The sequence below is a fragment of the Zosterops lateralis genome, assembly GCF_965231275.1.
Source record: "Zosterops lateralis genome assembly, chromosome: 7".
Taxonomy (NCBI): Eukaryota; Metazoa; Chordata; class Aves; order Passeriformes; family Zosteropidae; genus Zosterops; species Zosterops lateralis.
Genome location: NC_139767.1, coordinates 18,901,563 through 18,916,068, shown reverse-complemented (window position 1 = coordinate 18,916,068; position 14,506 = coordinate 18,901,563). Strand labels below are relative to the sequence as shown.

The 14,506-nt window shown below is 37.4% G+C and overlaps 1 protein-coding gene across 1 annotated transcript in view; it reads left to right on the top strand.

Moving 5' to 3' along the window:
* MYO3B (myosin IIIB) overlaps positions 1-14,506 on the top strand; it is a gene marked incomplete at its 3' end in the record, with an annotated part of 190,620 nt that overhangs the window by 30,599 nt on the left and 145,515 nt on the right. Inside the window, exon 8 of the mRNA XM_083864590.1 lies at positions 8,292-8,437. Coding sequence (XP_083720716.1) covers positions 8,292-8,437 — 146 coding nt within the window. The remainder of the gene's footprint in view (positions 1-8,291; positions 8,438-14,506) is intronic.

Below are 14,506 nucleotides of genomic sequence, written 5' to 3'. Positions count from 1 at the left end.
CCACCTGGGCACACACTGGCTTGTGTTCAGCTGCTGTTGACCAGCCCCCCCAGGTCCTTTCCCACTGGGCCACTTTCCATCTGCTCTGCCCCCAGCCTGTAGTGCTGCATGCTCAATCCCCTCATTCAGATCACCAGTAAAGATACTGAACAGGACTAGGACCAGCACTGATCCCTGGGGGAAACCTCTAGTGACAGGACACCCACTGGATGCAGCACCATTTAGCACCACTCTCTGGGCCTGACCATCCAGGCAGTTCTTTACCCAGTGAAGAGTGCACCTGTCTAAGCCATGTGCTGCCACTTTTCCAGGAGGTGCTGTAGGAGATTGTGTCTCAGGACCATCAAGTCCAAGTAAACAACATCCACAGCCTTTCTCTCATCCCCTAGTGTTTATCAGGCAGGACCTGCCCTTCATTCTGGCTGGGTCTGATCCCTTGGTTGTCCTATGTATGCCATGTGATCACACTCAGGATGATGTGCTCCATGTACAGGGATATGTACATGTTTGGCCCAAATTTAGTTTTAAGAATGGAAATAGAAAAAGATACTCGAAGTCAGAAAGAACTGGAGAGATGCTGAAGATAATTTTAAACTGCAGGGAATATGCTGTTATATTTTACTGATAACTGCTCAAAAATGACACTGGTGAATGTATACTTATATTTTAAAAGGAACGTAATTAAAACATAGTTGATCCTTTGAAGAACTAGGTGTTGAAATATGACATATGACACATTAGTAGGAAAGACTGTGATATTGTGGTTAAGATATACAAATTCTGTAATAATGAGGTAACCAGAGGTAAAATCTTGAGTGTGTTTTCCTATTTTCAGAGATATTTCAGATGTCACAGTGTTATTTAAAGCTGTGTCAACTCTCTGTTTTGAATATCTGTTACCATGCTGGCAGGAGGGAAGTAATGATCAGTAAGATTGCCCCAGACACAGTTTCCCTTTCTCCTGCTGAATCAAGGCATTCTCTTGGGATAAAATTCAGTAAAAATCTGAGAATCAGAATAAATTTCCAAAGTGTTAGAATAGTAGGTGACTAGCTTAAATTGTCTTTCTTTTCCCAGTGTTCCTTTGTATTCTTTTAAAACTTGAAATCTGATCGTATGTGTGTGAAATAAGTCTAATCCTGAAACAATGAATAATATTTGCATTGTTTCAGTATGAAGTTGTGTGTCTGCATAATCTTATGAAAAGTTAACAAAACTACCTGGTGAAAAAGCACCCTAATAAGTAACTTGCATTAATGTGGTTTAAAAATATACAAAGAAGAAAATATGATTTTGCAAAAACCTCACAGTAACTTTTCTGTTGAAGTCAATATTTATTACAATAAGGGCTGCATTCACATCTTAGAATTTGGGAGAAAATTAATTTAATTGTAAATATGTTTAATGTGTAACTAAATACTGATTTGGGAAAACAGCACAGAAAGTATTATCCCATCACTAACCTGGGCTTATTGAATCATAGAATCATATGTCTGAGTTGGAAAAGACCTTAAAGATCATCTATTTCCAAGTCCCCTGCCCTAGGAAGGGACACTTTCCACTCGACCAGGTTTCTCAGAGCCTCATCCAACCTGACCTTAGACACTTCCAGGGATGGGGCATCTACAGCTGCTTTGGGCAGCCTGTTCCAGTGCCTCACCACCCCCACAGTAAAGATTTTTTTCATAATATATAATCTAAACCTATTCTCTCTCAGTATCTGGCATCATGATTAATCAACAGTAAAATATTTGAAAATTCCACACATTTAAGGGGTAAAAGTAATAAATGCAATAAATAAATGTTGAAGTTGAAGGTAATTAGCATTAAATAATTTGTCACATAGGTGATACTATATTAAGCCTAAGGTGCAAAGGACTATCTCCCTTGACATACATTATGCAATTACATCCTGTTTTTCAGGAGGTTAAGGTGCTGGGACACTGCAGTGTACTGGCAATTATTTTTAGGAAGTATTCGCTGTCCTCTGGAAATGCAGCACTGGGTTTGAGTGCAGCTGTGTGGTTCATGTGGAACTGGGTATAGACATGCCAGAGATGAACTACAGAAGTGTAAGTGTGGGAAGGCATGGGGGAAGAGTGGGAACAATTGCTCTAAATAGGGCAAGACTGCATGAGGGAACTGAGGGACATAGAAGTGAAGTGATTTGCTTGAGAACTTAGAGCAGGTCAGTGGCAGAACATGGGGTAGAATGAAGTCTCTAAATGGCTGCACATGGCTGATTGAAATGCTTGTGACTCTGAGATGCCACCTTCTTAAAGCTGGCAGATGGTTTTTAAAAAGATTTCCTTTTCTTTGAAGAAATGAAGGAAATTGCCTTTTCTGTCCTGATTTCCCCCCTGCTTTCTTCTTTTTCTGTGACTCAAAGTGAAGCTTTAACAAAGTGCTGTAGTAAGGAGTTATATTGAAGTTGCTTAAAAATCCATACCAAAAGCAGTGGATTTAGAAGGCTGAATTGGAATGCAGAGGTTTCAAACCTTAAGGGACATTACATACAAAGGAGGCAGAGAGCACAGTGGGACAGCACCAGCAAGCTCTCCCTCAAAAGCTGAGTCTAGCAGAATGCATCACCTCCTCCTTTGCCTCCAGGAGAGCTGACCTCCACCTGGGCAAGCATGGGAGGTGAGAAGCACATGGCAGCTGGAGGAAACCTCAGGGAACATCGCCAGTAACATTGATGACATAGCCTTAGTCTTGTGAAGGGATGTGGAGGAGTTGCTTCTGTTTTGTTTTAACAGCTATAGAGGGGTTGTAAAGCTTTCATGTAGGGTGTTTAAAGATTTAAAAGACAAAACAACAAGCCCAAAACATCAGAGAAAATCAGTTCAATACCACGTGGCTCTGCAGTGAGTTGCCTGCATGAAATATGTTTACTGAAGAGGATGGAGTTGGCACTTAGTTTTTGCTTCCTTTGTGAAAGACCATTTGAAAATCTCTGTGAGGTGTATGGTATGTATACTTACTAGTCAGGGGTAAACCTGTGGATCAGAAGCAAAATGTGTCAATTATATTATTATGAGCAGTATTGAGTTTGTGATGGTCTCATGGTATAAAAGCAAGATTTGTGAGCTTGAAAGCCTGTCTGTTTTTCCTTACTATATAATTTGATCCAGTACAAGGTATTATGTTTCCCTACAAATGTAGCCTCTTGCCAGAGCAGTCTAATGGTCTCCGGAATATTTCCCTTGGGCAAGTTAGAAATAAAAATAAAAATTGCTTACTCACAGCTGGTTAAATTTGACTATGTGACAGATAATTAATTTATAATGAATCAATATTAATTGTGATAATTACTTATAGGACTTACTTTACATGTTATTTACTACTTATTTTGGGAGCATTTATAACAATGTAATAATTTTACGATATACCATGAAAACATTTGTATAATGGTAAAAAAATAACCAACTGAAATCCAGATAAAAAAAATGCAGGAATATGGAACCAATTTCAATCCCAAAATTTTGGTTTTTTAAATATATGCCTGAAGAGTGGAAATCAGAGAAGGAAAGAGGAAGTGATTAAGAGATAGAGATAGATAAGTATCACTTTGGTTTGTCTTATTCAGTATCCCCAGTGCTGCTATGTGCTATCATAAAAGGCTTTTTTGGTTTTGGTATGTAGGAATTAGAAGAATATTTAATATTATATTTCCCGTGTAAACAAATGAAGTTGAGTTGTGTAGTGTCAGATAGAGCCCAGAAGTTCATTTGGTTTATTTCACTTGACTGGCACAGCTGGCAATCTTGTTTTCCTTGCAGCAAAGGTAACACTTGGTGCCACATGCATTTTCGGTGCACAGTGAGCTCAGCAGTGCTCACACAGCCCATAAGCTGCTTAGCTGGCTGTGTCAGCTGAGCCCAGCACCACCTCACTCCAGCAGCAGCAGCAGCCTTGCTAACTCAGGCTCCTTCCTGCGCCTGGGGCAGCAGCGCTCATTGTGCAGCCGTCGTCTCCAGGTAGCACATCTACACTGCTGTTATTAGTGTGTGCTTGCAGCTCTGCTTTGTACACTTACATACTGAGGCAAAGTGAGAGTAAGTTCACTTCTAATAATTCTGGGTAAACTTAAAAGGGTTTGATGTATTTTGCTTCCCCTAAACGTGTGTGTGGCTTCCTCTCTCTGCATAAGACAGTATGACCACTGTCCAGATAATAGGTAGTTCTCTATATTAACTGTTTTCCTTCTTTTGAATCCACCTTTGATCTGCTGCTGCGCTTGCTGAAGTTCAGAGAAATATTTATGTTGATTTCAGTACAAGCAGAATTATATCCTTGAATATAAAGTTTTCTTGTCTGGGTATAAGTCATCTTGATTATCTCTGTGAATTTTTGTGTTTCTGTACAAGCTATAAATCACAGAGAATGCCTAGGCACTGACTTCTCTAAATTCCCTCCACTTAGGGTGACTGATTTGTTTATGTACCATTTTTCCAGACCTGTGAATTCCCTATCCCCTCATTCGGTACCAGTGTGACCCTCAGCACAATTAGTGTTGACAACTACCATCACACTTTCTGTTTCTCTGTCTGGTGTTTGAATGCCTTTCAACCTACAGCAGTATGACTGGGCATGAAATCATGACAAAATCACAACTAAAACGAAAGATGACAGCCTGTCTCCGTCTCCTTAGCAACCCAGGGCACTGTGTGCATGAAGCAGCCCATACTGAAGTGAAAGACTTGGTGTTTATTCCCATGATGTTTACTAGCAAATCTCAGGATTAGCTACATCACCCCCTGAAGCTTTGCCATGAACATAATGTGTGCAGCAAAGCAAATTACTTCTGTTTCACTTTACAAGCAGGGGAGGATTTTGCTGGATTTAAAATTGGTACAAATGTGATGTCTGCACAAGGAAGAGAAAGGGAGTAGCATGTTTTTCAGTTTCAGATCATGTCTTCCGGGCTCTCTGTTTTCATGCCCCACTGGGCAGAGCAGGCTTCAGCAGTGCTGAGTGGTACTCTCCACTCCAAAACTCCAATGAAAAGTAGAGATGTTACAAAAAAAAGTGTCTCTGAGTTTCTGATAGAGACAGGAATATAAAGAAAGATGCCAATAGCCTATTCCCCTTTTGTATTTGGCTTTTAGAGATTTTTACTCTGCGGGGAATAGCAAGCGTTTTCAAGGCAAAACAGGACTGGGGGATACCCAAGGACTTGGCTGGCTTGTAAAGTGTGACTTAGAGAACACTCTCCACATTGCAAGAGGATGTTCTCTGCTAGTCAACACATAAAGCAAACTGCTAATGCACACCTTTCATCAAGGAAAAAATTATAAAATTTGCTTCTTGCTTTAAAAATTGAAATTAATGTCATCTGCATTTCTCCAAGGGGTACATAAGTTGGTAAGATTCTAATAATAAGTTCCACAAAAACTGAATATTTGTTTCAAACCAAAGTGATTGTTAAACGCATGTACGTTCTACATACTGGGTGAAGAGAGTAGTTAAATTTGTATATTTTCTATTGTGTCCAATTGTGAGGCTAATCTCACTATTGTCAAGCTAATGGTCTAAAACATACTGGTTTGTATGGTCCACTGGCTGAATTTCTTTTTAAAAAAGAATATATATTAAAGGGAATATTTTTCCTAAAATAATCACCATAGCCTCTGTAACAGAATGGAGGAGAATCTGATGGTGTCTAATTCCCCTTGACTAGAATGGCGGTATTTTGCCATGGTGTTATTATACTGCCACGTACTGGGGGTGTTTCTGTTAGGTGTGGAACAGAAGACACAAAGGTATGTTATACATTCCTTTCTCTTTGGTAGGTAAGACACTGGAAAGGTGGAAATAGCTCTAAGACTTATCAGTATAGTTTGTTAAACTTTGTAAGACCAAGATACAAAGCAGTTTGTGATTGTCCTGTAGTTAGAAGCAATTGTAATATGCTTGTAGGGAGAAATCATGGTATCTTTGAATGTGGTGGTAGACAAGCTAAGTGTGGCATTGCTGATGAAGTGCAGTGTGACCTTGAGCAGCTCCTTCTTTTCCTTCTTTTGAAAACAAAAATGTATTCCTCTGCATCATAAAGTTTGAGAACAAATAGACAGGTATTTGCTAAGGATTCAGCACACCAATGAGACCCAGGCAACTTCCAAGGTAATTTCCAGGAAATGGGCTCTAACAGATTTTATACTAAGCAGATAAATATTTTTCATGTGTTAAAAAAGGAAGGAGAGCACAGTACATGAAGTTAGCCATATATGGATAAGCTTCCAAGTCATGGCCTTGGAAGCCAACTTGGAAGATATTTTTTGAGGAAGTGTTACTGAATATACAGATGATTTGGGGAACTTTATAGAAAACCCCCAAAATAAACAAGAATTACAAAGCTTCCTCTTCAATCTCTGAGAAAAAAAAATCAATGATAGCCTCTTCAGAATGTATTATTTAAATATCTCTGATGGATATTTACACTGACTTCCTAAGTTTTTGCATTTGGTTTTTTTCTCTCACAAATTACATAAGAAAATGAAATTATCATAAAGGCCTCTGAAACAGGGGTGTGTTTTAAAGCACTCTGCATGAGCTGTGTAGAAGCTATCTACTGTCCGTATTTCATGAGATAGAGTGATCTCTGTGGTGAGATCAAGGCTATAGTGAACATTTTGAAGAGCTAAAAATTATTCCAGAGCTTTTATTTAAGACATTCTGTTGAAGAGAAGGGAGATGGAGAAATGATCTTTGTGTGACAACTTTGAAAAACACCAGATTGACTAACAAAGCTCTGCCTCTTCGAGCTGAAGGAAAATATCTCGGAATCCTCTTTTACAGTTCTTACTTTCATTTTCCCCCTTTCTCTGGCATACTAACTGGAAAAATTGAGGAGAAGGGGTGATCTCAACACTTGTCAAAACATCAGTAAAAAATTTGGAAGCTTCTTCATTTTTCTTGACGGATTTGCTGTAGGAAAAGAAACGGAATAAACTGATGTGCAACGTCAATGCAAACTTCCCCCCCAAACATTTAAGTATGATTTTAACTGTGTTCAGCACCCCTGATTTCTGATCAAATAAATGATGAGTGTACTACACTGGGGTCATGAGTCCCAAATAAGAGATGGACAGTTTCTGTGGGCCTGTTGGCTAGAATCACTACCAGAGTCAGGAATGCCTTTGTTAGGTGCAGTTTATGGAAAAAGTAGCTAAGAGGTTAGGATGGGATCAGCAGCTTCTCCAGGAAAGGGTTTTTTTTTTATAACAGCTGTCTGCCAGCAGCTACTTGCATTGCTGACTTGCATGTTGCAATCTGTGCAAAGTGTTGTTCCAAACAGGAGCCCTAACACAGGAATTCAGAAGTTAAAAAAAATAAATAAATTCTTCTAGAACATAGGTACAGCCACACTAGGACATGTTCTTTTTATCTGAAGTGCAAATTATAAAGATACTTTAAAAACTGTGAGAAAAACCATGGAAGTTTATACTAGCGATATGCAGAGATCCAACAAATTTTCGAAGTAATTGTTTAATTGATGAGATTTGGAAAGACAAACTTGAGACACAATTCCAAATCATAATAAAATACAATGAAGTTGCAGTTTTTGTCTCATCCCTTTGTAAAGATAAGGGCTAAATTTAAAATTTGGTTTGAATCTCACATTTAGATTCAGCTGACATGAATAATTAGTGTATAAGAATGTGATCAGTGAGTTGGCTGGAAGTGTGCATTAAGTTTGTGATGTAAAACAGTTCTGGTATCCAAGGAGAGATTCCTGCTCACTTCCATTTTTCTTAGACAAGGTACATGGTGTGTTACCTAAGGTTTTTTTAAACTACTCAAATGCAATAAATACAAAATGAAACAAACAACCAAAAAAAAGGTAAAAATTACTGATGGAATATCCTTATCTAAAAACCAGCTGTGCAAAATGGTCTATCCTCATGAATAGTCATAGAAGTTAATAAGAAGAACATCAGTAGGGTTCTTGGCTGTTATAATAGGTTTTTGTAAGTCGTTCTTTGAAAAAAAGGACTTAGTATTTAGATGTTCTTTGTATAGATATTTGAAGCATCCCATGGAGCTTAATGTATTGTTTTAAAAAAGAAGGATTGTTTTTAAAGGAAACAAACCTAAGAGAAGTTCTAATTTACTGTAAACCTTTTTGTAGTGTTTCTTCTGTCTGGTATATACAAGCAAAAATTTTATAGATTTGATAGCGACATAGCATTGTAGACATGACTCATGAAAGTACTTTCATGTTTTATTGGATGACATGAATTGTAAATTAGATTAAAGCATTGGTTTCTCTGCTTCTCTTCTGATAGGTCATTGCTTGTGAACAACAGTATGACTACTCATATGATGCTCGATGTGACGTATGGTCCTTGGGAATAACAGCTATTGAACTGGGGGATGGAGACCCTCCTTTATTTGACATGCATCCGGTGAAAACCCTTTTTAAAATTCCAAGGTATGGCACTAGATGGCTCTCTTCACTCACTAGTTTGTTCTAAGGCAGTCTAGTCAAAGGAGAAATATTTGGCAAATGTTCGTGCTTCAAATCCTAAGAATCTCTTCTACAAAAATGACAATAAAAAGCTGTTAAAGATTTTTTTTCAGTCTGGCTTCGACAATAATTTTTATTTAGAACTCCTTGAAATTATAAATACTTACTTGTTTTTTTCTTACCTTAGAATATAAAATCATATCATATCCAGGTACCTTCCTTCCTCTTAGTTACTACTGATGAAAATGTTTATTTCAAATGGAGAAGCCGACATTTGTAACTGTTAAATATGTTTCAAATATTATTCCTCTAGAGTCTTAGGTTTGTTTTACTGTAAAAGAAAAACATACAATTTTGATAGTGCTATGAAGCAGTCTGGCAGTTTCAGCAAGCTGCAGTCATAATTTATTTTTTCATTTACCTGAGGATGTTAAAATGTGAAGATTTGGATTGTCATTCATGGAAATTCCAATATGAATTACATTAGATTGAATATGAAAAAGGGATATAAATTTCTTTCTATATATAGTCATGTAAATTAGCTGTATTATTTCATACTGTCTATATTTGATTTCATTTGTTTTCATTTCATTGAGTCTTCCTGAATAAGTTGAGATTGACAGTGTAAAATAGAGTTTAGCAACAGAACAGTTGTAATAATAGAAGAAATATAGAAATTGTCCATCATTGATTGGACTGGCATATACTAGTCTTTTCCACATTTTGGGTCATGAAGAATCACCACTGACTTAACAGTTTAAAACCTTCAGCAATACAAGTGTTTGACCTTTTGTTATCTATCCAGTTACCATAGGCTTTTAAAATTTCATCTGATTGCAATTTGCATTTCTGATTAAGTCTATTTATATGCAGATGCGGTTGTGCTGGGTTCTGGCTCATACAGTTCTCTCCTTCTCCCCAGCTCAGACATGAACTACCACTGCTCCTTCCAAAATTATTCATACAGAAGCAGGAGTTGATCTTGTTGCCTTTTCATGAGTATAAAATGGGTCCAGGCAGTTAAGGCAAGGGAGGGCTTCAGATTACTGAAACAATATCTAAAAATTTTACCAGTGCTCAAAACAGTTTAAAAGGACAGAAGTGATACCAAAAGTAAGAGCAAGCAATAGGAAGATACATAAAGTAGGGCATGTAGAGTCTTTGACTTCTGTCTACAGATTACGTCTTTCTGTATGTGCTGTTGCATCTCTGTATGACTTAGCAAAACAAAGGTGAGTTATCTATCTGATTAATCAAATAATGTGTACATTTACCGAATAGAATAGTATCAATTTTTACGTCAAGATACTTTCCTCTGCTGTGCATTATATGAGTTATAGCCCTGCTGCTTCTAACCATGCATTCTTATTAGATGAAGTGAACTAGGATGAGTGCTGGATGGCATAAGCATTTGGGGTATAGATGACAGAGCTTCTCTCTTGGTACTTGTTTGAAATCAATTCAGAGGGATAGCAAATACGACAAAAAGGTGAATTCTCCTCTTAGAGCAGCTCGACAGTTCAGAAGTATTCTCGGAGCAGTTCCTGATAACTAGGCTGAAATGTACACGTTTTTAACAGCCTTTTCAACATGAGCATTGAGGCTCTTCTCAGACTGAAAGTGGTTCTTCTGAGCACTGGATGTTGAGTGGGCAGCAGTGACTTTGAGAAGCATTGGAGCTCACCTTCTGAGACTGTTCAATCCCAAATCCTCTGAGCACAGTTATGGGGTGACTATGGTTCCCTACAGTCAAGCTCCATTTTATCTGGAAGTGCAAAAAGCTTCTGCAAATAACAAACAATAAATGTAATGGGTAATAACAAGCAGTAAACATAATGGGCTATTGATTCATTGATTTTTGTTTGTGATTTCTGTATGTGTTCTCCTAGGATAATTTTTTGTTGATTGGGCTGATTTGACTGTAGTTTGGAGAAGAGATGACATTGCTATTTGCAGTAAAAGACACTTAGACAGCACTCAGTCAGAGAGTTATCAAGAATCACTTCCTTGTTTGCTTACATTCTTGACTCCAGTTGATCGGTACCTTTCTATTTATACTGCCTCCTGTGTACTAGACTGGTCAGTTTCCTGTGATGCTGGTTTCTTTATATTAGCAGAAAACTTTGCAGTGGTTTTCAAGTTTTGTTATCAAGCACTGTTTAATAATCTGTTCTTACAAATATTTTAAAATGTTAGTAATGGCAAAACTGCCAAAACTGGATACGGAAATCTCTGTATGTGTTTCTGTAGACTTCTTCCATTCTCAAATAAGTTAAGTGTCTATGTCAGTTTAATCACTTGCTCTTTTTCTAGTGAGAAGTAGTTGTGCTTTTAGCCTTGGCATTAAGTTTCAGCATATTGAGCAGCAGAGCTAAACCTTAAATGAGTCTTAAATGAGTATAATTTAAATCAATGAGTCTTTACTTTGACTTCACAGGATTTGAATCAACCATTAGATAAATAATTTTGTACTGGCAGTCAGAGCAGTTGCATAACCTCAAGATCTTTGGAGATACCTTCTTGTGTAGAACTCAAGTCAAGGACTTCTATTGAACTTACTGCCTCCAGATTCACATCTGCATTATGTAACTTGGACCAGGGATGGACTAATCTTCAGATTGAATAGGTCAGAGGTCAGCAAAGGAACACATCTGTGGACACACCACAAAGTCCCAAGGTCTTAAATGGCATTGTGGGAAGAGGAGGCTTCTTATACCCATTTAAATTCAGATTTTCTATCATTGGGTCAAGCAACATAAATGTGATTGGACACTGAATTTATCTCAACAAAGTAGCTTATTTCTAGAGGAGAGATGAACCCTCAGAAATCACCAAAGTACTTCAACTTGGGCATGAGAAAAAAGGGTGATCCTACTGTGCTGCACTTCCTTCAAAGCCTGAATAGTGTTTCACAACAGGAGATGCTGGATGCTAAGTGTTTTTGAAAACACAATGTTCTTTTTAAGATGTCTAAGTATTAACTTTATATTTTTGATAATGTGGCCTGAGCTGTGAGTCAGATCTTCCTGTGGTTAAACACTTTTCGTGTCCTACAAAAAATGTAGTGTCTGCAGCAAATAACTGATAGCAGAAGTGGAGTGAAAAAGAAAATGCTAGTTAATTTTTGAGTCAAATGTTTCATTAGACTCTAGACCTTATTTCTATGTATATTTTAGATGTAGAAGAGAAGGGGATACAAGTTCCTGGACTAATGCAAGTTTAAAAAACCTCTTTCATTCATGTACATTTTGTTGTATGACACTGTTTGCAGTATCTTGGATACTTGTGATAGCACATGCATGGGATTTTCTTAAAACTGCTAATGACGAGGAGGCATTAGCTTAGAGCAAATGTTAATGTTCTGTTTTGTAATAATGCACATATTCTCTCTCATCAAAATGGATTCTTGGATCTAACTAATAAATCTCCTGAAAAGGGACCTCCAGTGCCTAGAGATAAGAGATAAATCATACTGAGAAGACACTGAACCATGAAATTATTCTGTTAACATGTCATCTGTCTAGAATATATTTTCAATTCTCCAACAGAAGGGTCTAAATTATGAAAGGAAGGTGGCCTAGCGAAGTTGGTAATTTGGGAGTTGATACTTTTAACCTCTTCCATCTGCTGTCACTACTTAGGTGTGTCGGTTTTGGCAAAAAAATTACAAAATGAAAGATTCTCAAATACCATTATACCTCAGCTTTTTTAAGTAAAATAGGTCCATAAATTCTTCAAACGGTGTTAACTTGTGAGAAGTGTTACATCATATCAGTACTATCTCTTAAGATATCATGACAAAACACTGGCAATTATTTGAAATGTTGAAAAGTAAAAAATAGTGGAGCAAAGAGGAGACAAAGATGGTATATTGCAGTCTGGAAAGGGTGGGTGGGGTGTATATACCAGTGTAAAGTGAGGATTTCAGATCATGTTGCAAAGATTGTGCCTTTCAGGATTTGTCTCTTCTATAGTCTTTTATAGTCATTTTTACAGGGATATAGTAAAGGGTAGTTTCTCTAGGTTACACTGAAAGCTGACACTAACAGAAATAGAACCAAATTCTCTACTCATGTCTATCATTCAAGTGTTCTTCTGAGAGCAGTGGAAGGCACCTGTTTTAAAATTGATTGGTGATAAGAAATGGCTATTTGATTTTCTAACTTAAAAAATCTGAGAATTAAGTGAAATTTCATTTTAAATCATTGTGCTTCATGTTAAATAGCCAGGAGTGGAATGGAATTGAGCTTGTGAGTAGTTGAATGGTGCAGTTCTTCACCTGTGTTGTACTGTGTTGAGGGTTAGAACTCTTGGGAGTACTTACTAGTTTGAATTTGCTGATGCTTGACTGGTTCAGCAGCTGACCTGCATCCTGCAGGATCAAACCACCTCCTACCCCATGGCAACTTCAGCTTCATGGTAGTTTGTACGTAGGCAGTGTCTTTGTACTTTCTGTGCCACCATACACTCCCTTTTATGTTGGAAAATAAACTGAAGAAGTTCTTCAAGAATACTCAGTTACTGTCATTTTTAAGGTATGATCATGTCAAGAGAGAGAATAGATAATAGAATAGTTGGAGTAGAATCACTGGATAGAGTGACTGTGGGACAGCCCCTTGCACCTTCACCTTGCTTTGTGGTACACATGTGAGGCATCTGGTGTACTGCAGGTAGTTTCATCCATCTGAACAGATAAGATCCATTGCAGGGACATATTAAAATACTAACATTTTCCAACATAGCTTTTCATATTTCAGCCTCTCATATTCCAACTTTTCTGTAATTTTGCTCTCTGCATTGGTATTGACATGATCCTAATATATCTTGTAGCATACACTTTTACTGCTGTTGCTTGGAATGATAAAAAATCACATGTGTTGTAGGACAATAAAGCTGAGAGTTGATTGCTTTTGTAAAACAAAATCTAAAAGAATTAATATGAAATGTTTAAGGTAATTAAAGGAATATGCTGAAGATAATCTTATGGTAAATAATTTGACATTAGGAACAGAAGTTTCAGAGCATAATATTGTTTATTTCTGAATAGGAATGTGAAGTGCAGTTACAGCAATGTGACTAAACTACTTCAGAAGACCAGATTCTGCCTATGGTTATAGTTAAGGCATCATGGTGTCTGGAAAAGCTATGTTTAACTGTCTGAGGAATAGGCTGACTTTTATGCAATATTTTATTGTCTGATACATTGGATCGCCATTATTTTGTGATTATATTTTTATAGAAAATTCCAAATCCTAAAAAGGTAGGGTGACACATTACATTTAGTGAGTAGAACTAAATGTCCTTGGGATTCTCCTTAGTTGGTGTATGAATAACAAAGCAATTTAGAATAGTCTATCCCTAGGTGAAAAAAGAGATGGGTCTGTGACTAGGCATTAGAAAGACCACAGCTAATTCTTCAGGAGGTTACAGAACTTGTCTACAATCTTGAACTAGTGAAATATTACTAGATTTCAAAATTATTTAAAGCCCCAAATGTGTCATTGGCTAGCTAGTGGAATTTCCAAGAAGCACTTTGTGTTTTATTTCTGTTACAATGCTTTAACTCTCCATTCAGTGTTTGATTTTTTTCCAAATAGTTCAGGATCACTGGTTTCACAGCAAGTGAAGCATTGATGTGTTTTTGAAAATGTCAGAAAGTCTGTGTGCTTGGCTGTATATTCTTCCATAGAATCACAGAATAGCTGAGGTTGGAAGAGATGTCTGGACATCATTTTGTGCAATTGTCCTGCTCAACCTGAGTTATCTGTAGCAGATTGCCCAGGACAGTGTCCATACAGCTTTGATTATCTGCAAGGACAGAGACTCCACTTATCTGGGCAACCTGTACCAGTTCTCAGTCACCTTTACACAGTGAAAACATGTTTCCTGATGTTCAGGTTGAACCTTCTGTGTTTTAGTGAGTGCACTGTCTCTGGGCACCACTGAAAAGAGCCTGGCTCAGTTTTCTTTACACTCTCCATTTTCTTTATGCTCTCCCTATACCTATTTATATATTGATAAGACCCATTTTGA